The 27899-nt window shown below is 57.0% G+C and overlaps 1 protein-coding gene across 2 annotated transcripts; it reads left to right on the forward strand.

The window, feature by feature from the left end:
- The first annotated feature begins 1375 nt into the window (after nucleotides 1-1375).
- FAIM2 (Fas apoptotic inhibitory molecule 2) lies at nucleotides 1376-26043 on the forward strand. 2 transcript variants are annotated; one of them, XM_030967116.1, is made up of 12 exons: nucleotides 1376-1526; nucleotides 4128-4308; nucleotides 9092-9195; nucleotides 9310-9374; nucleotides 10147-10200; nucleotides 13934-13984; nucleotides 15137-15176; nucleotides 16160-16197; nucleotides 17521-17608; nucleotides 21143-21238; nucleotides 23222-23275; nucleotides 25151-26043. In XM_030967116.1, the coding sequence occupies exons 1-12, from the start codon at nucleotides 1512-1514 to the stop codon at nucleotides 25298-25300; spliced, it is 936 nt and encodes a 311-aa protein (XP_030822976.1). In that variant the 5' UTR covers nucleotides 1376-1511; the 3' UTR covers nucleotides 25301-26043. The 2 variants fall into 2 exon arrangements, with proteins under 2 accessions (XP_030822976.1, XP_030822975.1); XM_030967115.1 differs by lacking the exon at nucleotides 16160-16197.
- The last annotated feature ends 1856 nt before the right edge of the window (nucleotides 26044-27899 follow it).

Here is a 27899-nt window from a genome sequence, read left to right on the forward strand (position 1 = left end):
CAATAATCTGCTCTGGGGGTGGGGCTGCCCCTGCCCATGGGCTCGGATCAATAACACTGATCAATAACTTGGATCAACTGCCACTGATCAATAATCTGCTCTGGGGGTGGGGCTGCCCCTGCCCATGGGCTCGGATCAGTAACTGATCAATAACTTGGATCAATGACACTGATCAATAATCTGCTCCGGGGGTGGGGCTGCTCCAGACCCTCCCTGTGCCCCCCTGGGCTGCAGCGGCCCCGAGGGGACAAGGTGGGACCCAGGAGCCTCCAGTGCGGGGTTCCTCCCTCCTGCCCTGTGCCAGTGCGGGGTTCCTGCCCTGTGCCCGTGCGGGATTCCTGCCCTGTGCCCGTGCGGGATTCCTGCCCTGTGCCCGTGCGGGGTTCCTCCCCCTGCCCTGTGCCAGTGCGGGGTTCCTGCCCTGTGTCAATGCGTGGTTCCTCCCTCCTGCCCTGTGTCAGTGCGGGGTTCCTGCCCTGTGCCCGTGCAGGATTCCTCCCTCCTGCCTCTGCCCCAGCCCGGCTCAGGCCGTCCCCTCTTGTCCCACCGGAGCCTCCAGCCCCCAGAGCACCCTCAGGATATTTGGGAGCTGCTCCCACGGTTGGCTCTGAGGCTGCAGCACCAAAGGCTCCTGAGAGCCTCCCTCCCTTTGCAAATCCCAGTCCTGAGGTTCAGCAGCTCTGGGGCAGCTGATCCCAGCCCTGGAGTGGGACCCTGTCCCTGCTTCCTCCCCAAACCCGGATCCTCCCCGTTCCTGAATCCCCACATCCTCCCCATCCCTGCACTCTCCCCATTCCTGACCCCAACCCTTCAGCCTCCTGGGTGCTGTGTCTGTCCATCCTACCCATCCCATCCCTGCATCCTCCCCATCCTGCATCCTCCATAACCCTGCATCCTCCCTAATCCATCCCTGCATCCTCCTCATTGCATCCCATCGCATCGCATCCCATCCCATCGCATCCCATCGCATCCCATCGCATCCCATCCCATCCCATCCCATCCCATCCCTGCATCCTCCTCATCACCCCAACTCTGTTTCCTCTCCCTCCCTAAACCCATCCCTGCATCCCCCCCATCCTGCTCCTCTCTCCATCCCGACCCTCTCTTCATCCCAATCCTTTCCCCATCCTGACCCTCCCTCCATCTCCCCCATCCCGACCTTCTCTCCATCTCCCCCATCCTGACCCTCTCCCCATCCCATCCCATCCCATCCCATCCCATCCCATCCCATCCCATCCCATCCCATCCCATCCCATCCCATCCCACCCCTCTCTCCATCCCCCCCGTCCCTCTCTCCCCTGCCGGCTCCCCTGCTCTCCGGGCGGGCAGTGGTACAGCCCTGCCTCCCTCCCTGCCTGCATCGCCCGCTGCTCGGGGACGCTGCTGGCAGCGAAGGCAGCGCTGCGGGGCTGCGGGGGCTGCGGCGGCCGCGTCCGGCCCCACAGCCGCGGGAGAAGGGCTGGAAGGGCCCCCAGATCCATCCCGATCCGTGCCCGGGGCAGGCAGCAGCCATGACCCAGGGGAAGGTACGAGCGAGGCCGGGCGAGCCCGTCTCTGTTGCATAACGGCGCGTTCGGAGGGCAAAGAGCGGCGCAGGGAGGGGGTTTGGGAACACGAAGGGATTTAGGAACAGAGCGATGGGTGCAAGGGGAGCGGGGTACCCGTGCACGGAACCTGCCATGGGGGTGAAAGGGGCTGGGGGCTGGCTTGGGGGTTGGGGGCTGGCTTGGGGGTTGGGGGGCTGGTTTAGGGGTGGTTTTGGGATTGGAGGCCGGTTTGGGGTTGGTTTGGGGATCGGGCTGGTTTAGGGGTGATGGATGCATGGCTCAAACCCCGTTGGACCGGAGCTGTGGCCGTTTTACCCCCCTGTGCCCTCCACATCCCGGGTTTCGGAGGGCTCCGTGAGCTGCTTGTGCTGTCCCACCCCTGTCCCCACCCGGCAGCACCTCCTGCCCGGCCCGAGGGCTCGGGATTTTGGGGGTTTTGGGGATTTTGGGGCTCTCCAGTGCTCTCAGACCGAGGAGGGGGGGTTGTGGATCCTCTGCCAGCTCATGCACCATCGCCATGGCAACGCTCTGGATGCAGCTCCATCCCTCTGGATCTCCCTGGATATCGGGGGGGTGGGGAGGGGGCTCGCAGGATCTCGGCCCCCTAAACCCAAGGGACAGGGAAGGACAGGGAAGGGCAGGGAAGGGCTGTCCCTGGGGGCTGCCAGGGGAGGTGGCACAGCCGATCTGCCCGCGGGGCTCATCCCAGCCCGGCCCTGCTGTGTTTCAGGGCCCGTGGCCCCTTCAGCTGGAGCCCTCCTCACTCGGCCCTGTTAAAGCCCCCCTGTTTTGGGGTTCATTGCCTCTGCAGCCCCCCCGAGCTGTGGGGACACCGCTCCTGGGCTGAGCTGGCTCCTCCTCGGGGAGCAGAGTTGTCCTGGCACTTTATCTACCCCAGCCCAGCTGGGAGGTTAAAGGGATCAGGTTCCCAAGGAGAGGAGAGCGCTCAGGTGGCCCCAGGTTGGCTCCTTGCTGCAGTCCCGGCTCCTTGGAATGCTGGGAAGCAGCACAGCTGAGCCTCCACACGGGCACAGAGGAGAAAATTCTGGAGGGCCAAACCAGAGAATTCCTGGGAGCAGCTGACTCAAAATGGGGTAAACGGGAATGAAGATGTCAGGGATTTTCTGCCCAGGATCTGAAAGCTCTTTTTAAGGAGCAGTGTAGGGAGTTTGATGAGAAGCAGAGAATTCCTTGCATGTTTTTGGTGTCACGTTGAGCCCGAGGCACCGTGGGGGCTCTGGGTCTCCCCTCAGACCTCCCTGCCTGGAACTTCTCATCCCAATGAGCACCTCCAGGGCCTTCCCATCTCCCCTCAGCCATGGATGCCCTTCCCGGGGTGCAGGGATGGGTCCGTGCCCAGCCCCCCGGAATGGCTGGGGGGCTCCCAGTTCCCGTGGCTCCCAGTTCCCGTGACTCCCAGTTCCTGTGGCTCCCAGTTCCTGGACTCCCAGTTCCTTTGGCTCCCAGTTCCTTTGGCTCCCAGTTCCCGTGGCTCCCAGTTCCCATTGCTCCCAGTTCCTTTGGCTCCCAGTTCCCATTGCTCCCAGTTCCCATTGCTCCCAGTTCCCATTGCTCCCAGTTCCTTTGGCTCCCAGTTCCCATTGCTCCCAGTTCCCATTGCTCCCAGTTCCCATTGCTCCCAGTTCCTTTGGCTCCCAGTTCCTTTGGCTCCCAGTTCCTGGACTCCCAGTTCCTTTGGCTCCCAGTTCCAGTGGCTCCCAGTTCCCATTGCTCCCAGTTCCCATTGCTCCCAGTTCCTTTGGCTCCCAGTTCCCGTGGCTCCCAGTTCCCGTGCCTCCTAGTTCCCATGGCTCCCAGTTCCTGTGGCTCCCAGTTCCCATTGCTCCCAGTTCCTGTGGCTCCCAGTTCCCATGGCTCCCAGTTCCTGTGGCTCCCAGTTCCCGTGGCTCCCAGTTCCCGTGGCTCCCAGTTCCTGTGGCTCCCAGTTCCCATTGCTCCCAGTTCCTGTGGCTCCCAGTTCCCATGGCTCCCAGTTCCTGTGGCTCCCAGTTCCCGTGGCTCCCAGTTCCCGTGGCTCCCAGTTCCTGTGGCTCCCAGTTCCCATTGCTCCCAGTTCCTGTGGCTCCCAGTTCCCATGGCTCCCAGTTCCTGTGGCTCCCAGTTCCCGTGGCTCCCAGTTCCTGTGGCTCCCAGTTCCCATGGCTCCCAGTTCCTGTGGCTCCCAGTTCCCAGGGCTCCCAGTTCCTGTGGCTCCCAGTTCCCGTGGCTCCCAGTTCCTGTGGCTCCCAGTTCCCATGGCTCCCAGTTCCCGTGGCTCCCAGTTCCCAGGGCTCCCAGTTCCCGTGCCTCCCAGTTCCCGCGGCTCCCAGTTCCCGTGGCTCCCAGTTCCCGTGGCTCCCAGTTCCTGTGGCTCCCAGTTCCTGTGGCTCCCAGTTCCCGCGGCTCCCAGTTCCTGTGGCTCCCAGTTCCCGTGGCTCCCAGTTCCCGTGGCTCCCAGTTCCCACGTCTCCCAGTTCCTGACCCCTCTTGCAGAGCCCATCTGTTCCAGCTTCTCATCCAGGGCAGTTTCTGGGATGCTTTTACTCATCTCTGTCTCTCTCCTTGCCCCTCTCTGTGCAGCTCTCTGTGAACAGCAAACCCCCGAGCTCTGAGGGGCAGGGGGACAAGAAGGACAATGCCACAGCCCCCCCGGCTCCCCCGTCCTACGAGGAGGCCACAGCGGGAGAAGGGATGAAAGCCAGGGCTTTTCCTGCCCCGCCCGCAGCCCCACTCCACCCCAGCTGGGCGTACGTGGATCCCAGTAAGTCCTTCCATGGATGGGCTGGGGTGGGCCCCGGGAGAGGGGCAGAGATCCCCCAAGATGGAGAGGAGAGGGGGAGCAGGGATGAGAGGGGGAGAAGGGATCAGAGGGGGAGCAGGGATGAGAGGGGACCTGGATAAGAGGGGGAGCAGGGATGAGAAGGGGAGCAGGGATAAGAGGGGGACTTGGATAAGAGGAGGAGCAGGGATGAGAGGGGGAGCAGGGATGAGAGGGGACCTGGATAAAAGGAGCAGCAAGGACAAGAGGAGGAGCAGGGATGTGGTGCGCAGTTTGGCCTTGGGCAGAGCTGTGAGCCTCTGTCTGCACAGGAGAGTCTCTATCAATGTACAAAAGTCTCCATCTACACATAAAAGTCTCCATCTACACATAAGTCTCCACCTGCAGATAAAAGTCTGTATCTGTGAATAAAAGCCATTCCAGCCATCCCAGAGAACTCACGAGGGAGTAAACACCTTCCCAGTCCCATGTGGGAGAAATCCCCATTCCCAGCTCGCTGCCCTGGGAGATCCCAGCTCCTGGGGCTGGAGGGAAAGTCCTGGAGCAGCTGCAGGGATCCCCCCACCCCCTCCTGCAGCTCCTGCTCAGCCCTCAGAGCAGCTGAGGTGGCACAATTGGTGTCACAAGCGGTGTCACAGCCCCCAGTGTGGCTGTTGGCAGCTGCTGGCAGAGCCAGGGAGGCTGGGACACGGCTGGAGCCAAAGGCTGGATTGTTCCAGCATCCTCGTGGCCATTCCTGGGCAAACCAGCAGCTTTTCCAGCACCAGAAGCTCCCTGGAACTGCTGCTGAGCTGTAGCAAAGGACAGAGCCCTGGCTGTGCCCAGGGAATGGCTGTAGGCTTGGAAATGGGGCTGGAGCAGGCTGGGGTGGCTGGGAAGTGACCCTGGGGGTGGCCAAGTGCTCACTCAGCCCAGCTCCAGCCAGAGAAAACGCTGCAATTATGGGATTTAGGGACTCCTGAGCTCTTGCCCTGCTCCATCCTTTGCTGCCTGTTGTGTCCAGCTGCAGGGACGGGGTGCTTGGGGAAGGGGAAGGAGTGAAAACCTCCCCTGGTGTGTCTGTGCCCGCACATTCTGATGGTTTCTCAGCCTTTCCCCTGAGGAACAGGATAAATCCCCCCAGGTGCCTCTGGGCATCATCTGGAATTTTCTGCTCTTGCAATGAATTTGGGTGGGTGAGGCCTAAATGGGGTGAGATGGGGTATTTGGGGTTTAGGGGGTGGGATGGGGTATTTGGGTTTAGGGGGTGGGATGGGATATTTGGGGTTTAGGGGGTGGGATGGGGTATTTGGGGTTTAGGGGTGATATGGGATATTTGGGGTTTAGGGGGTGGGATGGAGTATTTGGGGTTTAGGGGTGATATGGGATATTTGGGTTTAGGGGGTGGGATGGAGTATTTGGGGTTTAGGGGTGATATGGGATATTTGGGTTTAGGGGGTGGGATGGGGTGGTTTGGGGCTCCAGGTGGGAAGCCAGACCCACTCTATGGGATGTCTCACACCTGACTGGGAGCACCTGGAGAGAAGGGATGTGGGTTTGGGGCTGTTTCTGTGACCATGAACTCGGGACACACCGTCCTGCTGTGGCCTTGGACGGGGGGACAGATGTGGGGACACCGGGAGGGAGGAGGATGGAACCCTCTGGATGCTGGCAGGGAGGGAGGGAGGGAGGAGGGTAAAACCCTTCAGTTCCTCCAGGCATTGAGGTGCCAGCTGGGCATTCAGGGCCAATTTGGTGTTTAGGGGCCAGTTGGGTGTTTAGGGGCTAATTTGGTGTTTAGGGGCTAATGTGGTGTTTAGGGCCAGTTGGGTGTTTAGGTGCCAGTTTAGTGTTTAGGGGCTAATTTGGTGTTTAGGGGCTAATTTGGTGTTTAGGGGACAATTTGGTATTTAGGAGCCAATTTGGTGTTTAGGGGCTAATTTGGTGTTTAGGGGACAATTTGTTGTTTAGGGCCAGTTGGGTGTTTAGGGGCCAGCTGGAAGTTTAGGGGCCAGTTGGGTGTTTAGGGGCCAATTGGGTGTTTAGGGGCCAGCTGGGTGTTGTTTAGGGGCTGGGATTGCTTTGGTGCAGAAGACCTGGAATTCCCAGGGACTCTCCCTGCCCAGGTACTCTGGGACCGATGAGGGATCCAGGAGAACACGCAGGAGGTTCAGCTCCAGTGGGGCAGGAAGGAAGGACCAAGGGATTTGTTGACAACAGAACAGCAGCAGGGACTTATTTCCTACTGGGGGCACCTAAGTGAGGCTCCTGCATTTTGAATGAGCAGCTTTAACCAGGAAAACAGGAGAAAATCAGGATCAGGACCTTGAGTTTGGCTCTCCTGGTGCCTGCTCTGAGATTGAGAGGGTCTCTGTTCCATCTTCCCGAAGGATTTGGGCACCCCTGAGCTCAGAAGCTTTGGGAGGAGGGGAGGTGTCTGTGGACCAGGCAGGGACAGGAATGTAAAGCAGGAAAATCACACAAAAATCCTTCTGTGGAAACCCAGCAGGGGGGACTTCAGTGACACAGGAGGGAAGCAGAGAGGGCACAGAGTGGTCGTGGAGTCACGGAATGGTTTGGGTGGGATGGGACCTTTGAGTGCATCCAGGGCCACCCCTGCCATGGCAGGGACACCTCCTCCTGCCCCAGGCTGCTCCAAGCCCCATCCAGCCTGGCCTTGGGCACTGCCAGGGATGGGGAAGGGAAAACCAGCAACCGGAGCTTCTGTTCCAGTTTTGGCATAGCAGAGATGACTTGTGCAGGGATTTGAGGGTTCGGGGGAAGGTTTTTCTCACTGGTAGCATTGGAGCTGTTTTCTCCTTTTCCAGGCTCGGTGCTTAACTGTTTCCTGAGCCCCTGCCTGGAAATGGGGCTGAGGGATGGACTCAGGGAGCCGCCAGGAGCTGCTCTCCGAGCAGGGACGTTGTTGACAAAGCCACGATGCAAACACAGCTCAGGAGAGCAGCGAGGGACTCCTCCTGCTCCCCTGGGAATGCTGAGTCACAGCTGCTCCCCTGGGAATGCTGAGTCACAGCTGCTCTGGGGATGCTTTAACATCCAGTGGAAGGAGAGCAAGGGCTGATCCCGGCCCTCCCATTGCTGTGGAAGCTTTGGTGTTTGCTCACACAGGGATCAGCCTGGTGTTGGGATGGTTTGTGGGAATGTTCCCCCTCTGTTCCCAGGGATGGTCTTGAGGAGCAGCAGGAGTGGGAAGGGAGCAGAGGAAGTTTTGTATTTGCTGGGAAATGCCCCAGTGAAGGCAGGAATGATGAATCTGACTCCATGTTCTCAGAAGGCTAATTTATTACTTTATTATACTATATTATATTAAAGAATACTGTATTTTAATATAATATATAATAGAACTATACTAAAGAATAATATATTTAACATTCTTTAATATTAATATTCTAACATTAATTTTCTTTAATATATTATATTAAAGAATACTGTATTTTAATATAATATATAATAGAACTATACTAAAGAATAATGTATTTATATTCTTTAATATTATTATTCTTATAACAATATTCTTTAATATATTATATTAAAGAATACTATAGTTATATAATATATATATTTAATATAATCTATAATATAACTATACTAAAGAATACAGAAAAGATACTTACTAAATGGTAGAAAGATAATAATGAAAACTCCTGACTCTTTCCAGAGTCCCGACACAGCTTGGCCCTGATTGGCCAAAGAGTCAAAACAGTTCACACCAGAACCCAATGAAACAATCACCTGTGGGTGAACAATCTCCAAACACATTCCACACGAGCACAACACAGGAGAAGCAAATGAAATAAGAATTGTTTTCCTTTGTATCTGAGGCTTCTCAGCTTCCCAGGAGAAAAATCCTGGGCGAAAAAATTCTTTCAGAGGATGTGAATGGCACAGGAAAGGCCCTTTTTAAAATAGAGAGTGGAATTAAAAATTCTTTGTGCTGCCTGGAGAACGGTTCCAGCCTGGGAAGTGTTACCTCAGCCGAGGGAAACAGGGAATCAGAGTGGGCATGGAGGGTTGGGAAGGTCCTGGAGGTGTTGGGTGCTGTCTGATGTTCATGTCCTGGACCCCCGTGGCAGAGAGAAATGATGGATCTGACTCCATGCTCTCACAAGGCTAATTTATTATTTTATTATACTATATTATATTAAAGACTATTAAACTATACTACACGAAAGAATACAGAAAGGATACTCACTAAATGCTAAAAAGAAAATAATGAAAACTCCTGACTCTTTCCAGAGCCCCGACACAGCTTGGCACCAATTGGCCAAAGAGTCAAAACAATTCACATCAGATTCCCAATCAAACAATCACCTGTGGGTAAACAATCTCCAAACACATTCCACATGAGCAAAACACCGGAGAAGCAATTGAGATAAGAATTGTTTTCCTTTTCTCTGAGGCTTCTCAGCTTCCCAGGCAAAAAATCCTGGGCGAAGGGATTTTTTTTTCAGAGAATGTGAAAGCCACAAGGAACGTCTGGGGATTTTGGGTGCCAAATTGAGCTGAGATGGCTCCCTGAGCTCAGGTCCCACAGCTGGGGGTGGAATTTGGGATTTGGCCACAAGGAACGTCTGGGGATTTTGGGCACCAAACGGAGCTGAGATGGCTCCCTGGGCTCAGGTCCCACAGCTGGGGGGATTTGGGATTTGGCCACAAGGAACCTCTGGGGATTTTGGGCACCAAATTGAGCTGTGATGGTTCCCTGGGCTCAGGTCCCACGGCTGGGGGGATTTGGGTGGGAGCTGCTCCTTTGGCCTCCCTGCAGGCACCAGCCCCAGCTACGGCAGCGGGGGGTACCCGGGGGACACGGAGCTGCTCACCACCTTCAGCTGGGACGACCGCAACGTGCGCAGGGTGTTCATCAGGAAGGTGAGGCAGGGACACGTCCCTCGCCCTCGCGGCTGGCACAGCTGAACCCCCGGCCCCTGGAGGGGCTGGCTCTGCTGGATTCTGGGGTCCATGGGTCACCACCTCTCGCTGCAGGTGTACGCCATCCTGATGGTCCAGCTCCTGGTCACCGTTGTCATCGTGGCTTTCTTCACCTTCTGGTGGGTGCTGGGCCCCCTGGGAGCGGGCCCTGGGCAGGTTCCTGGGGGTTGTGTCACACTTGGATTCTTTCTGACTATTCCAAGAGAAAAGCAAAGCTGAGGGAACACTCAGAGCTCCCTCAGTCCTTTTTGCCCCATTCGCACCCACGCTCGGGGTTGGATCTTCCATCCTGGGTGATCCCCAGGGCTGCTGCCCTTGGCAGCGGCTGCTGGCTTTTCCCTGTGGATTCTTTCTGACTATTCCAATAGAAAAGCAAAGCTGAGGGAACACTCAGAGGTGCCTCAGTCCTTTTGCCCCCATTCCCACCCATGCTCTGGTTTGGATCTCCCATCCTGGGTGATCCCCAGGGCTGCTGCCCCTGGCAGTGGCTGCTGGGTTTTCCCTGTGGGAGTTACCAGATCCCAGCCCCAGGGGCTGCCTTCTCTCCCCTGCTCATCCCCCTCTCCAGCTCCCAGCTCGGATGACCGAGCGCTCTGGGTGTGTGTGGCTCATGTTGCCTCCAGAATAAATAATGGATCAGTGCCAGCCTGAGGATTTGGGCTCCCTAATCCCCTGTGGGAGCCATTCCCAGCCAGCTCCGGTGTGGAACTGGGGGACCAGCGCTGCCCTTCCCACCTGGCAGCTGGAATTCCTCTCCACAGGCTCAGGCTGCCGAGAGGATTCGCCCAGGGCTGGGTTTTAATCCCCTGCTCGGGCTGTTCCTGGGTTCAGTGAGCAGGGAGCGCTGAGGGCCTGGGTTCTCCCTGCTCAGGACCTTTCCTTGTCTTGCAGTGAACCAGTCAAGGGCTACATCCAGACCCACTCTGCCTGGTACTGGGCTTCCTAGTGAGTATCCCTGGCTTTTCCTGTGGCCTTGTGCGCTCCAGACAGCCTGGGTGGGGCTGTGGGGATGTGGGAAGGGTCTCCAACAGTGTCCTGCATGTGAAGCATCACTCCAAAGTGCCCAGGGGCAACTGGGGAAGGTCACGGAATCATGGAATGGGTTGGGTTGGGTTGGGTTGGGTTGGGAGGGACCTCAAAGCCTCCAGTGCCTCCCCTGGCTGGGCAGGGACCCCTCCCACCATCCCAGCTGCTCCCAGCCCCCATGTCCAACCTGGCCTTGGGCACCGCCAGGGACCCAGGGGCAGCCCCAGCTGCTCTGGGCACCAATCCAGAGGTGAGCAGGTGGGAAATCTCACCTGACTGAGCAAGAGACACCTGAGAAGAGAACCCCAAACACTTCCCCAAAAACTGGCCCCAGAAACCAGGGTGGAAAGAAATACCTGAATATTTCCTGCAGAAAGCCAGAGAAAGCTGGGGAGTTTCCAGGGAAACAGAAACTCCTAGTGAGACCTGGGGGGATGTCCAGGGTACCTTAGAGAGTTCACTTTGGGAAGGTCCCCTGGGAAGCTCCAGAGGCCTCCTTGCAGCACTGCAGAGCCCCATATCTGACACCTGGAAGGATGTTCAGGGACCATGGAGGCTGAATTTTGGGATTTTCCCCTTGGAAGCCAGGTGGTTGTCAGGTTTCCATTACATAACATCCAGTGGGGTGGATTTGGAGGTGTTGGGATGTTCCTGGCCATGTCTGGGTGGGGCTGTTACTCCTGGGGCTCCATCCCAGAGCCCTGTGGCTGGGATTCCGTTCCTTGGTTCCCCCAGCCTGCCCAGAATGGAGCTCCCAGGTGCTGGCACCTCCTGGCTCCGTGCTTTCCAGGCTGCTGGCGGGGTCAGTGCTGCTCATTGAGTGTGAGGTGAACTCAGCTTTAATCAGTTCACACCCAAATCAGCAGATGAGACACAGGCTTATGTAACCTGGGAGAACCCTCCAAACAGCAGCCATGGAGCTCCGGGGCACCAGGAGGGAACCACAGGTGCTCCAGAGGGAGACTGGGCTTGGAGAGGCACTGTCACGTCCCAGGGGACAGGGGGAGGAGCCTCAGCCCTGCTCAGCTCCCCACCTTGGCCTCTGGGGTCACCTCTTCCAGCTCCCTGCCCGGATGGAGTTTATTCCCTCCTGTTTGCCAGGAGGAACACCCCTGGGGCAGCTGGGGGGGTTCTGTCCTGCAGGAAATTCCCCCCTGGTCATTGTCCCCCTGTGCCCAGGTGAGACCCCACCTGCCGAGCTGCTCCAGCCCTGGGCTCCCGCACAGGGAGGATGAGGAGAGAGCCCAGAGGAGGCCCCGGAGCTGCTGCAGGGCTGGAGCCCCTCTGGGGCCGGGCTGGGAGAGCTGGGGGTGCTCCCCTCACTGCAGGGAGAGCTCAGAGCCCCTTCCTGGCCCGAAGGGGCTCCAGGAGAGCTGGAGAGGGACTGGGGACAAGGGATGGAGGGACAGGACACAGGGAACGGCTTCCAGAGGGCAGAGATGGATGGGAGATTGGGCAGGAATTGTTCCCTGGGAGGGTGGGGTGGGCTGGGATGGATTTCCCAGAGCAGCTGGGGCTGCCCCTGGATCCCTGGCAGTGCCCATGGCCCGGCTGGAGCACCTGGGATAGAGGGAGGTGTCCCTGCCATGGCAGGGATGGGATGGGATGGATTTTAATGTCCCTTCCCTCCCAGGCCATTCCATGACTTTAATTTTTTCTGTTTTTTCACTGCTCAGTGAGCCAAGCCCTTCCCTTCATTCCAGTGTCTCCAAAGGTTTTTCCTGCTCTGTGCCTGGGTCTCCTTCCCAACCAGAGAGCTCTGTAATATAACCTGGGAGCCCCAGGACGTTTTCCCACTGCTGGGATGGCACCTCAGTGGGAATAAATCCAGAGCAGCCAGGGATGGATGGCCCTGCTGGCTCGGTGCTCCCGACAGTCTCTTCCCAGCTGCTCAGCCGTGTCCAGGCTGCTCCCACTGGGCTTTCCTGGTTTCCCAGTGGGAGAGCTGGGCCTGGGTTTATCTCTGTGCCCTCGTGGCCCGGGGCTCTGCCGTCACCTCCCTGCCCTGGCCGAGGGTCAGTGGCTATCGGAGCCATCGGCGCACCCAGAACTGCTGCCCCGGGGGGAGCAGCTCCCAGAGCCTGGAAAAACACCCAGCTGTGGGCAGGAGAGCAGGAGAGCCTCCTTCAGCTCTGCCTGCTGCAGCTCTGGGGCTGCTGTGCTCGGACAGGCTCAAATGCTGGGAGGTAAAACCTGAAACCTGCCAGGACCTGGGCGGGGCTGGGCAGCCACAGCACCCTGGGCTCTGCTGAGCCAGGAGGATCCTGCTGCCCTGGGCTTGTCCCTGAGCCCCTTTCTGAATGGATCCTCCTACCCTGGTCTTGTCCCTGAGCCCCTTTCTGAATGGATCCTCCTGCCCTAGGCCCTTCCCTGCCCTGGGCTCTTCCTCAAGCTCTCCAGCAGTGGAGTCCTGGAATGGGTTGGGTTGGAGGAACCCTCAAGTCCACCCAGTGCCACCCCTGCCATGGGCAGGGACACCTCCCACTGTCCCAGGTTTCTCCAGTCCCTGTCCAGCCTGGCCTTGGGCACTTCCAGGAATGGAAAATTCCCAAAAATTCCCATTTCTGGAGGGATGTGCCATGGGAGCAGCTCCCTCCTCCAGCAGAGCCCTTCCAGCCCTGCCTGAGCCCGGCTGCTTTGCCAGCCCTTGGTTTAAGAACCTCCAGCCTTGACACCCCCAGGCTGGAAAGGGTTTGGAAATGAGGGGCAAACCTGGAAATGATGACAAACCTGGAAAGGAGGGGCAAACCTGGAAATGATGACAAACCTGGAAAGGAGGGGCAAACCTGGAAATGAGGGGCAAACCTGGAAAGGAGGGGCAAACCTGGCATCTCCATGTGAGAAACTCCCAGAGACATGGAATCTTGGAATCGTGAAGGTGGGAAAAGCCCCTGGAGACCATGGAGTCCAACACCAAGCCTCCCCTCACCACTGACCAAGTGTCCTGGGTTGATAAGTGAGGTTTTTGGGAGGCTGTGGTCAAACCAATCAGTGCTCAGATCTGAATGCCCCCAGTGCTACTTCCAAAGGCTTTTGGTCACTTCCAAGGGTGGGATTGCACCACTGCCTGGGCCGCCCCTCCCAAAGCCTGACCTCCCTTTCCATGAAGGAACATTTCCTCAGAGCCAACACCACCCCAGCTCCTGCCCTGTTTGTCACTGGCACGTTTGGGTGCCCTGCTCCAGATCCTGCCCTCAGCTTCTCCAGGGATGTTTTGTGCCACCCTGGGGATGGGCACAGGCAGAGGAGGCTCCTGAGGGCAGGAAGGAGCTCAGTGAGAGGGACCTGGGGTGGGAACCAGCCTGATCCAGCCTGCTGGGTGTTTGCATTTCCAACATCCCCATCCCAGGCTGGTTTTCCAGGGAATTCCACCCCAGGGAATTCCCTCCCGCTCCACCATCCCAGACTGGTTTTCCAGGGAATTCCATCCCAGGCTGCTTTTTCAGGCAATTCCATCCCAGGGAATTCCACTCTCCCAGGCTGCTTTTCCAGGGAATTCCCTCCTGCTCCACCATCCCAGGCTGCTTTTCCAGGGAATTTCCCCCTGCTCCACCATCCCAGGCTGCTTTTCCAGGGAATTCCATCCCACCCCCTGCTCCACCCTCCCAGGCTGTTTTTCCCCCCTGACCTCTCCCTCTCTCTCTCCTGGCAGCGCCGTTTTCTTCGTCACCTACCTGATCCTCGCCTGCTGCTCCGGGCCCAGGTGAGGAGGGGATGCTTTGGGGTCTGGGACAGCCTGGGAAGGCAGCAGGAATGTTTTCCTCAGGTTTCCAGCCCTGTTGCGGGGCAGGGATGCAGCTGCTGTGTTTCCATGGGATTGTGGAATGGTTGGGGTTGGAAAGGACCTTAAAGCCCACCCAGTGCCATGGCAGGGACACCTCCCACTGTCCCGCAGTGCTCCGCTGTCCTGGCCTTGGACACTTCCAGGGATCCAGGGGCAGCCACAGCTGCTCTGGGGAACCTGGTCCAGATGCTGGAAACAGCTGTTCCAGGCCTTGGGTTGCTGCAGCTCAGGAGTCCAATTGCAGCTGTGGCTTCCAGCAGGAGCTGCCCTGCAGCGATGCCATGAGGGCCCTGATGAAGGAGCAATGATCCGTCTGACTCCATGGATAGCAGAAGGCTAATTAATTACTTTATATATAAAGTAATTTATATATATATATTAATTACTTTATTATACTATACTGTATACATTTCATCTAAACTGAATCTGCCAAGCACTCACTCTGCACACAATGCTTACCCTGCACAGAATCACAGATTGTCACCCTCAGTCCTGACACACACACACACACCTGGCCCTGACACACACACACCTGGCCCTGAGACACACACACACCTGGCCCCGACAGGCCAAGGAAACAAAACATCCTCACTTTGGGTAAACAATCCCCAAATTGCATTCTACACAGGCACAGCAAAGTGATTTTGTGATTTCGTGTTTTCCCTTTCTCTGAGGTTCAGAGAATGCGAATCTCAGAAATCCTTGGGAAGAACTGTGCCTTGCTTTTCTCTGTGAAGAGCAATGTGGCAGCGCCGCCCCGTTTGCAGCTCTGGGATTCTGGGGGTGAAACATTCCAGAGGATGCTCTTGTCAGCTCCCAGGGGAGCAGGAATATCCTGGGGACCTCTGTCCTGCTGGCCCAGGAGGACCCCAAATGTCCTGGGGCCCCCAGCAGGGTGACTGTGCCCTGCACTGCCCCAGCATTGTGCACAGGGCACTAATTACCAGCATGGGCATTAATTACCCATCAGGGTCATTAATGGCCATTAATTACCCTCACTGTCCCTAATTACCCCATGGTCAGGGGTTCCCTGGCACAGCCCCACCTGACTGACTCCTGTTTGCTTTGCAGGAGATACTTCCCATGGAATCTGATCCTGCTCAGCATCTTTGTGAGTGGCACATCTGGCCAACATCTGCCCTGGGGTCAGAGTGGTGCCCAGGACAAGGCTGGAATTCCTGGGGAAAAGTGGGAATTTCATCCCCTTCTTGTCCTGGGCTTGGGCTGAGGAGCTGTGCTTGCACTGGGATGGGAGAAGCTGGGAAGAAAGGGAGCCTCTCATTGTTAAAAAATAGCAAAAAATAATCTGTGGGGTCTGCTGGGAGCTGGGGTGGGAGCTGGGATGGGAACTGGGGTGGGAACTGGGGTGGGAACTGGGATGGGAGCTGGGATTGGAGCTGGGGTGTGCTGGGATGGAACCGGGGTGGGAACCTGGGTGGGAACTGGGATGTGGGATGGCAGCTGGGATGGGAGCTGGGATGGGAGCTGGGAGGGGAGCTGGGATGGCAGTTGGGATGTAGGATGGGAGCTGAGATGGGAGCTGAGATGGCAGCTGGGATGGCAGCTGGGATGGCAACTGGGATGTAGGATGGGAGCTGGGATGGGAGCTGAGATGGCAGCTGGGAGGGCAGCTGGGATGTGGGAGTGGAGCTGGAATGGAGCAGGGATGGGAGCTGAAATGTAGGATGGCAGCTGGGATGTAGGATGGGAGCTGAGATGGCAGCTGGGAGGGCAGCTGGGAGGGCAGCTGGGAGGGGAGCTGGGATGGCAGCTGGGATGTAGGATGGCAGCTGGGATGGCAGCTGGGATGGCAGCTGGGATGTAGGATGGGAGCTGGGATGGGAGCTGGGAGGGCAGCTGGGATGGCAGCTGGCTCCTGTGCGGGACGGATGCAGGAGCAGGGGCTCCCCCCGTGCCATTTGCCCTCCCTCTGCCCTCTCCTGTGCCCATCAGTCACTGGAGGGGTCCAAATGCTGCCCAAGCTCCTTCTCCTGCGAGCCTGGGAGGCTCCCCTGCCCTGTTCCCTGGGACTGAGGGATTTCCTGGTGTCTGCTCCGGGGCAGGGGGGCACTAACCTGGCTGTGTTTTCCCCAGACCCTGTCCATGGCCTATCTCACTGCCATGCTCTCCAGGTGGGTTGGGCACTGCCCTGTGTCCTGTCTCTTCCTGAAAACATTCCCTGTTCCTGAGGTACCTGAGCTCTCTGGGGCTCCCAGCAGCCACACAAAGCTGGAGCTTCCCTCGGGGAAACTTTCCAGGGAAGGTTCCCAAGGCCTGTCCCTGTCCCAAGGGAGGCAGCACTGGGGGATTCCACATCCCAAACACTGCAGGAGAGCCCTGGAGGGGCAGCACTGCAGGGGCTGGAGGCGACCACTCACTGATCCCCATTTCTCACTGGGCAGGTCCCAGGCAGGGGGGGCTGCAGTGAGCCAAGGGTTTTGTTCCAGCAGTTTCAGGAGTTTGTATCCCACAGCCTGCTCCCTCCTGCTCATTTGCAGCAGGAAATCTGAAATCTGCTCCTGGCTCGTGTGGGAGCCTGGAGAGAGAGCCATGATCCAGGCTGGGTGATGGATGGACTGGGACAAAGAAATCCCTGGCCTCAGCAGCTTCAGGGGAAAACTCCAGAGGCTGCACACAAATCCCCCAGGGAGAGCAGGACTGGCTTTTCCACGGGCTGAGCCTGCGCTGCAGCCAAAATCCTGATCCAGCCTGGAAACCATTCCAGCCTGAGCCTGCAGCCCCTGGCCCTGCTCCAACCCCTCCTTTTCCAAAGGCCAGACTGGGCAGGAGCCCGGGCTGCTCCTTTGGTTTCCCCTCATGCTGTGGGGACTTTTGTCACCCTGGGTTTGTTACCTCCCAGTCAGGACCTTCCCCATTCCCTGTCTGTTCATGGACAGTGGCATTGGTGGACTTGGAGCTGCTCCAAAGCTCTGGGAAGCCCAGATGGACCCTCCTGCCTTCCCTCCATGTCACTTTAGTTTTTTAAGATCTTCTAAGCTTTTTGATATGGACATTCTCGTGGTGAACTTTTCCAAACACTTTCTGTAAATAACTAATTGTTTTGTCTTCTTTTATAGAAGAGGAGAAAGTTGATAGACTGCTAGTTTGACCAGTGTCATTGGAGAGGTGTCCCTATCACCCTCCAATCCACTGTCACTTTTGGAAAACTATAAATGTTAGAGTCAGAGAATAAACTTCCTCTTTCTTCCTTCACCTGGAGAACCGTGGTGTGCTTGCATTCTTGCATGTCCGATAGTGACACCTCCATCCTTCAAAACAGCAGGAAAACCCATCCAGCCTTTTTTCCATCCTTCCTTTTCTACCATTAGTGTGGAATGTTGATAATTCCAGCGCTGTTTGTGCCCGTAGGATTCCTTGCCCAGCTCCTGCCTGTCTGAATCCCCTTTCCCATCCCCGGGAATGAACCTAATTTGATTTTCCTGGTCATTTTGCAGCTACTACAACACCAAGTCGGTGCTGCTGTGCCTGGGGATCACGGCCCTGGTCTGTCTGTCTGTCACCATCTTCAGCTTCCAGAGCAAGGTGGGGACATCCCTCGGGGAGGGGACACTGGGGCAGGACAGGGGGGAGCTGGGGGGGTCTGGAGGGCTCTGGAAACGGGGCCAGCCCCAGGGATGTGGGGATGGCACCAGCAGGTTGGAGTGGAGCAGGACATGTGCGAGGGAGGGACGTGGCTGGGATGGAAGTGGGGCTAGAAAATGGTGATAAATGGGAATAAAAGGAGATTTTTTGTGGATTGGGGTGGGGGCTAGAAGATGGTGATTTATGGGAATAAAATGAGATTTTTTTTTTAATGGATTGGGGTGGGGACTAGAAGATGGTGATTTATGGGAATAAAATGAGATTTTTTTGTGGATTGGGGGGCTAAAGATGCTGATATATGGGAATAAAATGGGATTTTTTTTTTGTGGATTGGGGTGTGCCACAAATGCACGTGGGAGTGGAGGATGCTGATGTGTGGGAACAGTCTGGGATTTTTGGAGGATCGGGATGTGCCAGGGATGTCGGAGGGGCTGGCAGAGGCTGCAGGGTGGTAAACTGGGACTTTCAGAGGCTTGGGCTGTGGGACACAGGAGGGCACTGGTGTGTGATGGGTTTGGGATTCCTTTGGCGGGACCCGAGCCCTTCCCTGCGGCACTGAGGGGATTTGGGGGCGCTGGCTCAGGGCAGGGGGTGCAGGCTGGGCGGGAGAGGCAGAACCAGCCCCGGGTGGGTCCCAGGGGGACTCAGGAGCTGCAGCAGCGTCAAACCCAGCCCTAAACCTGTCCCTGCAGTACCCAGGGCCTGGGGGTCAAAGGCCTTGCAGGGTCCTGGGCTCTGTCAGCCTCACTTTTGGAGAAATTCAGCAAAATTTGCCAATTTCGAGCTTGGCACCATATTATTGGCAAGAGTGAGTGGCCACAAACAGAGATCATTTTCTATGAGAAAAAGAAGTCATTTCCCCAGGATCTGGGTATCAGCTCAGAGGTGGTGTTTGGGGCTCGAAGGACTTGCAGGGTTCTGGTTGCTGGCAGCTTTAGTTTTGGAGAAATCCAGCCAAGTTTGCCAATTTCAAGCTTGGCCCTGCCCAGTGTTGGCTCGGCTGAGTGCCCACAGAGGGAGACCATTTTCCATGGGAAAAAGAAGTCATTTCCCCAGGGTCTGGGTGTCAGCTTAAAGGTGGTGTTTGGGGCTCTAAGCACTTGCAGGGTCCTCCTTGGTGGCAGCTTTAGTTTTGGAGAAATCCAGCCAAGTTTGCCAATTTCTCACTTGACACTGCCTTGTTGGCCAGAGCAAGTGACTGCAAATGGAAGCCATTTTCCATGGGCAAAAGTCTCCAGGGTCTGGGGGTCAGATTAAAGGTGGCCTGTGGGGCTCTAAGGACTTGCAGGGTCCTCCTTGGTGGCAGCTTCAGTTTTGGAGAAATCCAGCAAATTTTGCCAATTTCAAGCTTGGCCCCGCCCTGTTGGCCAGGGCCAGTGGCCTCAAACGGAAGCCATTTCCCATGGGAAAAATGTCATTTCCCCAGGGTCTGGGGATCAGCTCAGAGGTGGCCTTTAGGGCTCAAAGGATTCGCAGGGTCCTCCTTGATGGCAGCTTTAGTTTTGGAGAAATACAGAATTCTCACTTGGCACCGTATTATTGGCAAGTGCGAGTGGATGCAATGGGAGGCCATTTTCCAGGGAAAGAGAAGTCATTTCCCCAGGGTCTGGGGATCAGATGAAAGGTGGCATTTGGGGCTCAAAGGACTTGCAGGGTCCTACTTGGTGGCAGCTTTAGTTTTGGAGAAGTCCAGCCAAGTTTGCCAATTTCTCACTTGACACTGCCTTCTTGGCCCGAGCGAGTGGCCGCAAACAGAGATCATTTCCCATGGGAAAAAGAAGTCATTTCCCCAGGGTCTGGGTATCAGCTCAGAGGTGGCCTTTAGGGCTCGAAGGACTTGCAGGGTCCTCTTTGGTGGCAGCTTTAGTTTTGGAGAAATCCAGAAAAGTTTGCCAATTTCTAGCTTGGCACCACATGGTCTGCCAGGGCAAGTGGCCGCAAATGGAGGCCATTTTCCGTGGGAAAAAGAAGTCATTTCCCCAGGGTCTGGGTATCAGCTCAGAGGTGGTATTTGGGGCTCTAAGGACTTGCAGGGCCTGGTTGCTGGCAGCTTTGTTTGGAGAAATCCAGCAAGTTTGCCAATTTCAAGCTTGGACCGCCCAGTGTTGGCTCGGCTGAGTGCCCACAGAGGGAGACCATTTTCCATGGGAAAAAGAAGTCATTTCTCCAGGGTCTGGGTGTCAGCTTAAAGGTGGTGTTTGGGGCTCTAAGCACTTGCAGGGTCCAAGTTGCTGGCAGCTTTAGTTTTGGAGAAATCAAGTTTGAATTCTCACTTGCACTCTTGTTGCCAGAGCGTACTGCAAAGCTTTTCATCAAAAGTCTCCAGGGTTGTAGTGGGGTGTGGGGTCTAAGGATTGAGGGCCTCCTTGGTGGCAGCTTCAGTTTTGGAATCCAGCAAATTTTGCCAATTCAGCTGCCCGCCCTGTTGGCAGGCCAGTGCTCAAACGGAAGCCATTTCCCATGGAAAATGTCATTTCCCCAGGGTCTGGGGATCAGTTCAGAGGTGGCCTTTAGGGCTCAAAGGATTCGCAGGGTCCTCCTTGATGGCAGCTTTAGTTTTGGAGAAATACAGAATTCTCACTTGGCACCATATTATTGGCAAGTGCAGTGGTGCATGGGAGGCCATTTTCCAGGAAAGAGAAGTCATTTCCCCAGGGTTGGGGTCAGATGAAGGTGGCATTTGGGGCTCAAAGGACTTGCAGGGTCTCCTTGGTGGCAGCTTTAGTTTTGGAGAAGTCCAGCCAAGTTTGCCAATTTCTCACTTGCCTCCTTGGCCAGGCAGTGGCCGCAAACAGAGACCATTTCCATGGGAAAAGAAGTATTTCCCCGGGTCTGGGTATCAGCTCAGAGGTGGCCTTTAGGGCTCAAGACTTGCAGGGCTCTTTGGTGGCAGCTTTAGTTTTGGAGAAATCCAGAAAAGTTTGCCAATTTCTAGCTTGGACCACATGGTTGCAGGGAAGTGGCGAAAGGAGGCATTTTCCGTGGGAAAAAGAAGTCATTTCCCCAGGGTCTGGGTATCAGCTCAGAGGTGGTGTTTGGGGCTCGAAGGACTTGCAGGGTCCTGGTTGCTGACAGGTTTAGTTTTGGAGAAATCCAGAAAAGTTTACCAATTTCCAGCTTGGCCCCGCCTTGTCAGCCAGAGCGAGTTGCTGCAAATGGAGGCCATTTAACATGGGAAAAAGAAGTCATTTCCCCAGGGTCTGGGTATCAGATTAAAGGTGAGGTTTGGGGCTCGAAGGACTTGCAGGCTCCTAGGTGCTGGCAGCTTTAGTTTTGGAGAAATCCAGCAAAGTTTGCCCATTTCTAGCTTGGCACTGTATGATTGGCAAGTGCGAGTGGAGGCCGTTTTGAAGGCCATTTTCCAGGGAAGGAGAAATCCTTCCTCAGGGCCTGGGTGTCAGCTCAGGGGTGGCATCTGGGGCTCCCCCCGGTGCCGCCCCTGGAACAGAAACCCCTTCCTCCTCCCCTCTGCAGTTCGACTTCACCTCGTACCAGGGCGTTCTCTTCGTGCTGCTCATGGTGCTGTTCCTGGGGGGGCTGGTCCTGGCTGTCATCCTGCCCTACCAATACGTGAGTGATAGCTGGGCCAAACTGGGCCAAACTGGGCCAAACTGGGCCAAACTGGGCGTGCTGGGAGGGGGGGGCCAGCTCCCTGACAATGGGTGGGAACCCCCATGGAGGGATGGGAGAGCTGGGGTCGTGGGAGAGAGGGACCCTGGGATACAAGGATGGCCCAGGGCTAGAGACATTTCCTGCTGTTCCTGGTGGTGGAATCATGGAATGATTTTGGTTGGGAGGGACCTCAAAGCCCATCCCATCCCATCCCATCCCATCCCACTCCCTGTCATGGCAGGGACACCTCCCACTGTCCCAGGTGCTCCAGCCTGGCCTTGGGCACTGCCAGGGACCCAGGGGCAGCTGGAACTTCTCTGAGAAATCCATCCCAGGGCCTCCCCACCCTCACAGGGAGGAATTCCTTCCCAATATCCCACCCATCAGTGGAAGCCTTTCCCTGTGTCCTGTCCCTCCATCCCTGGTCCCCAGTCCCTCTCCAGCTCTCCTGGAGCCCCTTTAGGCACCAGAAGGGGCTCTGAGCTCTCCCTGGAGCTTCTCCTCTCCAGGTGAGCACCCCCAGCCCTCCCAGCCTGGCTCCAGCCCTGGATCAGCTCCATGGCCCCCTCTGGACTCATCCCAACACATCCAAGCTCCACCTCTGCTGGGACGCCCTGGGTGCCAATGGGGTCTCACCTGAGCACAGCTGCCTCAGTTTCCCTCAGTAAAACCAGGGAAATGAGCACATTAAACTCTGTCCCAAGCTCATGGCAGGACTTGGACTCAGGACTAACACCCAGCACCTGCAGAGCTCAAATCTTGGGGCCTCCTGGTTCCCCTGGGCACAGCAGGGGCTGAGCTTTGCTCCCAGTTCCAGTGAAATCCCCCCTGTGACTCCCTCTGATGAGTATATTTAAATTGTGCTTGTTAATCAGAATCATGGAGTGTCCCGAAGGGGGAGGGACACACCAGGGTCACCCAGCCCAACTCCTGGCCCTGCCCAGGACATCCCAACAGTCCCACCTGGTGCCTGGGCATTGTGCAAATGCTCCTGGAGCTCTGGCAGCCCTGGGGAGCTGTTCCAGTGGAGGAAGAACCTTTTCCCAATAACCAACCCAAACCTCCCCTGACACAGATCCAACTGTTCCCTCAGGCTGGCTCCAGATCTTGGAATATTTGGTGTTTCTTCCAGTGGGATCAGCTGTGTTTGGGTAATAAATCCATTCTGGGGGTGCTCCAGAGTGTTCCATCACGAGAGTGCTGGGACAGGGACTTCCCCACCCCTGGAAGTGCCCAAGGCCAGGTTGGACAGGGCTTGGAGCAGCCTGGGGTAGTGGAAGGTGCCCTGCTCATGGCAAGGGTGGGGTTGGATGGGCTTTAAGGTCCCTTCCCACCCAAACCATTCCAGGATCCCATGATTTCCACAGGACAGGTGCTGGGGCCAAGGGCTGTTTGCAATAAGGAGCAGCTGATGGAGAAGTTCAGGAGCTAAATGGACACAAGGGCTCAGGGAGGGAGGGTCCAAGGCCCCGTGCCCTGCGCTGTGCCACACGAACATTCCCAGGGCACTGCACGAGCTGGGAGTGCTGCAAACCCTGCCTGGGCTTTCGGGGCCTCTCCCACCTTTCCCCTCCAGCTGGGAGCCGAGTGCAAGGGGAGGGAAATCCTGCACAGCCCAATCTGTGCAGCTCTGACGGCTGTGTCCATGTGTCCCTGTCCGTGTGTCCCTGTGTGTGTCCGTGTGTCCATGTGTCCCTGTCCGTGTGTCCCTGTGTGTGTCCATGTGTCCATGTGTCCCTGTGTCCGTGTGTCCCTGTCCATGTGTCCCTGTGTCCGTGTCCCTATGTGTCCCTGTCCGTGTGTCCCTGTCGTCCGTGTGTCCCTGTGTCCGTGTGTCCCTGTCCATGTGTCCCTGTCCATGTGTCCCTGTCCATGTCCATGTGTCCATGTCCGTGTGTCCATGTCCATGTGTCCCTGTGTCCCTGTGTCCGTGTCCTGCAGGTCCCGTGGCTCCACGCGATCTACGCTCTGCTCGGGGCTGGGATCTTCACCATGGTGAGTGGCTGCTCCTGGGGCCTGGCAGGGGAAAACAGCGGGGAAAGGAGCTGGAACCTGGCAGGGAGAACAGCGGGGGAAAGGAGCTGGAGCCTGGTGGGGATGGAGCCTCGCGGGGAGCTGGGGCAGGGACCAGAGCCTGGCAGGGAACCGGGGAAAGGAGCTGGAGCCGGCACAGGGATTGAAGCCAGGACAGGGATTAGAGCCTCGCAGGGAGCCGGGGCCGGGATTGCAGAGCTCGGGGCGGCCCCGGAGCAGCGATCCCGGTGGGAGCCGGTGCCGGTGCCGTGCCGGTGCCGGCGCAGGGCATGGTGTGAGTGCCAGGCTGTGCGGGGTGAGCAATCCTGGCTGGATTGCTCTGCAGGGATCAGGGACAGGCCAGAGGTGCCTCTGGAGCGGAGCACGCAGAGCTGAGCTCGCAGAGCCCCGCGAGCGAGCGGATCCAGGGATGAGGCTGCACGGTCGAGTCGGGGCTGGTCGGGTGAGAGCGAGCCAAGGTTCGGGATGAGTTTGGCTCGCAGAGGTGCAGAAAACCAGAGAAGGCTGAGATTGGGGATTAAGAGGCATTAGGAAGGTTTACACAGGCGGGAAAAGCCCCGGAGCTGGGCAGCTCCTCCAAGGGAAGGCTTGGCTTGGTGCCGGGGGTCCATCCCCAGAGCCCCTTCCCGAGCGAGTCCCGGTTCCTGCGCTGGGATCCAGCCGGGGATCAGGTGCCTGCGGAGTGCCCGGTGCTCCCGGGGCAGTGCCTGCGGAGTGCCCGGTGCTCCCGGGGCCGGGGCAGTGCCTGCAGAATTCCCGGTGCTCCCGGGGCAGTGCATGGAGAGATGCCCGGTGCCCCCGGGGCCGGGGCAGTGCCCGCGGAGTGCCCGGTGCTCCCAGGGCAGTGCCTGCAGAATTCCAGGTGCTCCCGGGGCAGTGCATGGAGAGATGCCCGGTGCCCCCGGGGCCGGGGCAGTGCCCGCGGAGTGCCCGGTGCCCTCGGGGCCGGGGCAGTGCCTGCGGAGTGCCCGGTGCTCCCGGTGCTCCCGGGGCAGTGCCTGCGGAGTGCCCGGTGCTCCCGGTGCTCCCGGTGCTCCCGGGACCGGCGCTCAGCCCGGGGCTGCCCTGGCTCCGAGGCGGTGCCCATTGGGCACGTTGGGAATGGGAGCAGTTGAGCAATTGCCTTTATCACCCATAAAAGTCACTCCAAGGGAGCGCGGGGAGCCCGGCCCTGATTCATGGCTCAAGATCCCTCTGTAAAATACAAGGAGGCTTCAACATCTGATAATTGCCCCATAAACATCAGTCAGAGCCTGGGCCTGGCCCTGCCAGGGCAGCTCGGCTGGGATTTGTTCTGGGGGGATAAAGGAGCATCTCTGGAGGATGGTGCAGCCCTGGAGAGCTCTGGGCCCGTGAGGGACAGCAGGATGGCAGAAGGAGGAAAGGGAGGGAGGAGAAAATGGTGGATTTCAGTCACACCTGGGATTTCTGGCTGCTCCGTATCCTGTTGGGGTCAGGCCACCCTGTGACCGCCTCATTCCCTGGCGGGTGTTTCCCACCCGAGGGAAGTGTGGGAATAACAAGTTGTGGGCTCTGGGATGAGGAGGAGGAGGAGGGAGGGTGGCTCCAGAGCTGGCCCTGGGATGGAGGAAGCGTGAGGGAAGAGGGCCTGGAGTGGGAGCTGCACTCGGGGTTTGATTGTCAGGAGGGAAATGAGGGAAGGGGAAAATTACAGCTCATTCAGTGCCATGTTCTGAGCTCTTAAATTGTGGCTACAGCACATAAAAAGGGGCTGCACCCCAATCCAGGGGACTTCTCCTGTCATCAGAGCCCTTCTTGCCTCCCTGGGCCAAACCTCCCTGTCACTGTCCCAGGGTTTCCTCCCTTCCCTTGCAGTTCCTGGCCCTGGACACGCAGATGCTGATGGGGAACCGCCGGTACTCGCTGAGCCCCGAGGAATACATCTTTGGAGCCCTCAACATCTACCTGGACATCATCTACATCTTCTCCTTCTTCCTGCAGTTCTTTGGCTCCAGCCAGGAGTGAGGGCAGCGGGGCAGGATGCTCCCCGTGCTGGCAAATGTGAGGGGTTAAATTGAAAAGCAGAGGTGAAAGGGTTCAAACCCACCAGCCTGACCCAATCCCTCCCTTTCTGGTCCATCTGAGGGGCCCCGGGCCCCTCCTGCAGCTTTGTACATTTGCTGCCAGGCCTTTGTGACCCAGAGAGCCAAGCAGGGCTTCAGTGTCGTGTCCCTTCTGCTCCCCCCAGTCCCACCCAGCCCAGCCCAGTCCGGAGGCTGGGGCAGGAGCTGGGACCTTCCTGGCGCCAGGGGCTGCTGGAGGTGCCCTCTGAGTGCTGCCCATCACGGGGTGAAAGCTGTGACCAAACAGCAGAGAGGGCAGCAGAGCAGGGAGTTTGGTGAGATCCTGGCAGGAACAGCAGCTGAGCCGAGGGAAAAGCCTTGGGGAATCCTGGCATTGCCCTGTTCCCCACAATCCATGGGAGCTTGGTGGCCTCTGTGCTATTCCTGGTGACTCCTGCTGTTGGAAAGGTGGAGTGTGGGATCACGTAGCTGGATTTCAGTGCTCCAGGCACGGGGAACCTGTTTGTTCAGGACGTGCAGCTCTCTGAGGTCATCCCTGGTGCCACTGCAGGAAAAATTCCCCTGGATCCCTTGCACCCAGCTGAGTGCCCTTCCCTTCCCTTCCCTTCCCTTCCCTTCCCTTCCCTTCCCTTCCCTTCCCTTCCCTTCCCTTCCCTTCCCTTCCCTTCCCTTCCCTTCCCTTCCCTTCCCTTCCCTTCCCTTCCCTTCCCTTCCCTTCCCTTCCCTTCCCTTCCCTTCCCATCCCTTGGATCCCACCCAGGGGACTGTGCTGCTTCTCTTTGGAGTGTGGCTCCTCACGGGGGGATTTGGGATCCCAGGGAAGGAATATTTCAGGAAATGGCAGAGAAGAGCTGGAGGAGGCTGAGTTTCCATGCTGGGAAATGCCATTCCATGTGGGAAATGGGATCCTGTGACCCGCCCTGAGGCTCTGACACCTCACAGAACCGTCCTGGCTGCTCCAAATGTGGGTTCCCAAGGGGTTATTTCCAGGGGCTGAGGCCAATGGAGCAGCGATGTCCCTCTCCCTGGCTGCTCTCCATTTCTCCTCCCCCAAACGGGAATGTCAGCGCGGGCCCTGGATGTGCTCAGGTAACTTTCCACCGTGCCCCGCTCACATTCCCTGTTTGGGGCTCAGCTGGCTGATCTGGGGCTGTAAAGCTCCCCAGGGAGATAAGGGCCCTTTTGCTCTCATTCCAAGAGTGATCCCTGCTGCAGATAGGAGCTGGTATCTCCCATCTCGCTGGGAATGCCGCGTGTGCTGCGTCAGGAGCTGCCCCCAGCAATTCCTGCTGCACAGAGGCTCTGCCAGAACGCTGGAACGTTCCTGCTCCTTCTGCCCTGGGTTTTACCCCGCACATGTCCTGTCCTCCTGCCACACATGTCCAGGGACAGGTACTGGGCAGGGAATGGAAATGCTCCGGCCCCTCCGCGGCTGCAGCGATGAGCAGAAGTGATGCCTTCCCCTTATCTTCCTTCCTTCTAAAACAACCCCCAAAAAAACTCAACCAGACCAAAAAAAAACCCAGACACAAAAAAAAAACCCAACCAGACCAAAAAAACCCAGTCAGATGTAAAAAATTCCAACGAGACCAAAAAATCCCGTCCAGATTTAAAAAACCCCAACCAGACCAAAAAACCCCAGTCAGACACATAAAACCCCAACCAGACAAAAAACTCACAACCAGACCAAAAAATCTCTGACCGGGCAAAAAGAAACCCAACCAGACCAAAAAATTCTCATCCAGATCAAAAAAACCCAGTCAGACACAAAAAAACCCCAACCAGACCAAAAAATCTCAACCAGATCAAAAAAAACCCCAACCAGACCAAAACCCCCACAACCAGATCAGAAAATCTCTGACCGGACAAAAAAAAACCCAACCAGACCAAAAAATCTCAATCAGATTAAAAAAAAAAAAAAAGAACCCAACCAGACAAAAAAGACCCCAGTCAGACACAAAAAACCCTACCAGATCAAAAAACCCCAATCAGACAAAAACTCCACAACCAGACCAAAAAATTCTCATCCAGATCAAAAAACCCCCCAACCAGACAAAAAAACCCCAATCAGACACAAAAAACTCCAACCAGACCAAAAAATCTCAATCAGATTTAAAAAAAACCCAACCAGACAAAAAAAAACCCAGTCAGAGACAAAAAACCCAAATCAAAATCTCAACCACATCAAAAAACTCCCAACCAGACAAGAAATTCCCAACCAGATCTAAAATCCCAACCAGACCAAAAAACCAGTCAGACACAAAAAACTCCAACGAGATCAAAATCCCAACCAGACCAAAACCCCCAACCAAAACCAAATTATTTTTGGGATGAAGGACAGCACGAGGTGATGGCAGCAGGAAATTTGTGCCCTGCTGGTTCCTGCTGAGGGGAACCAAACCCTTGGATTGCTGAGCAGGCAGGGCTGGGAATGGCACGGGAGGAACCCTAAAAATGGATGGAATTGGAGTTCCAGGAGGGAATTTCCTGGCCCTCAGCAGCCTTTCCTTGCTCACAGTGATTTCCTGTAGGGATTTGTG

Source organism: Camarhynchus parvulus, chromosome 29 (assembly GCF_901933205.1).
Source record: "Camarhynchus parvulus chromosome 29, STF_HiC, whole genome shotgun sequence".
Classification (NCBI taxonomy): domain Eukaryota; kingdom Metazoa; phylum Chordata; class Aves; order Passeriformes; family Thraupidae; genus Camarhynchus; species Camarhynchus parvulus.

Coding starts and splice junctions, on each gene's coding strand:
- FAIM2 (XM_030967115.1), top strand. Junction 9,196..9,309: donor GCAGGGTGTTCATCAGGAAG/GTGAGGCAGGGA, acceptor CTCTCGCTGCAG/GTGTACGCCATCCTGATGGT. Junction 9,375..10,146: donor GTGGCTTTCTTCACCTTCTG/GTGGGTGCTGGG, acceptor CTTGTCTTGCAG/TGAACCAGTCAAGGGCTACA.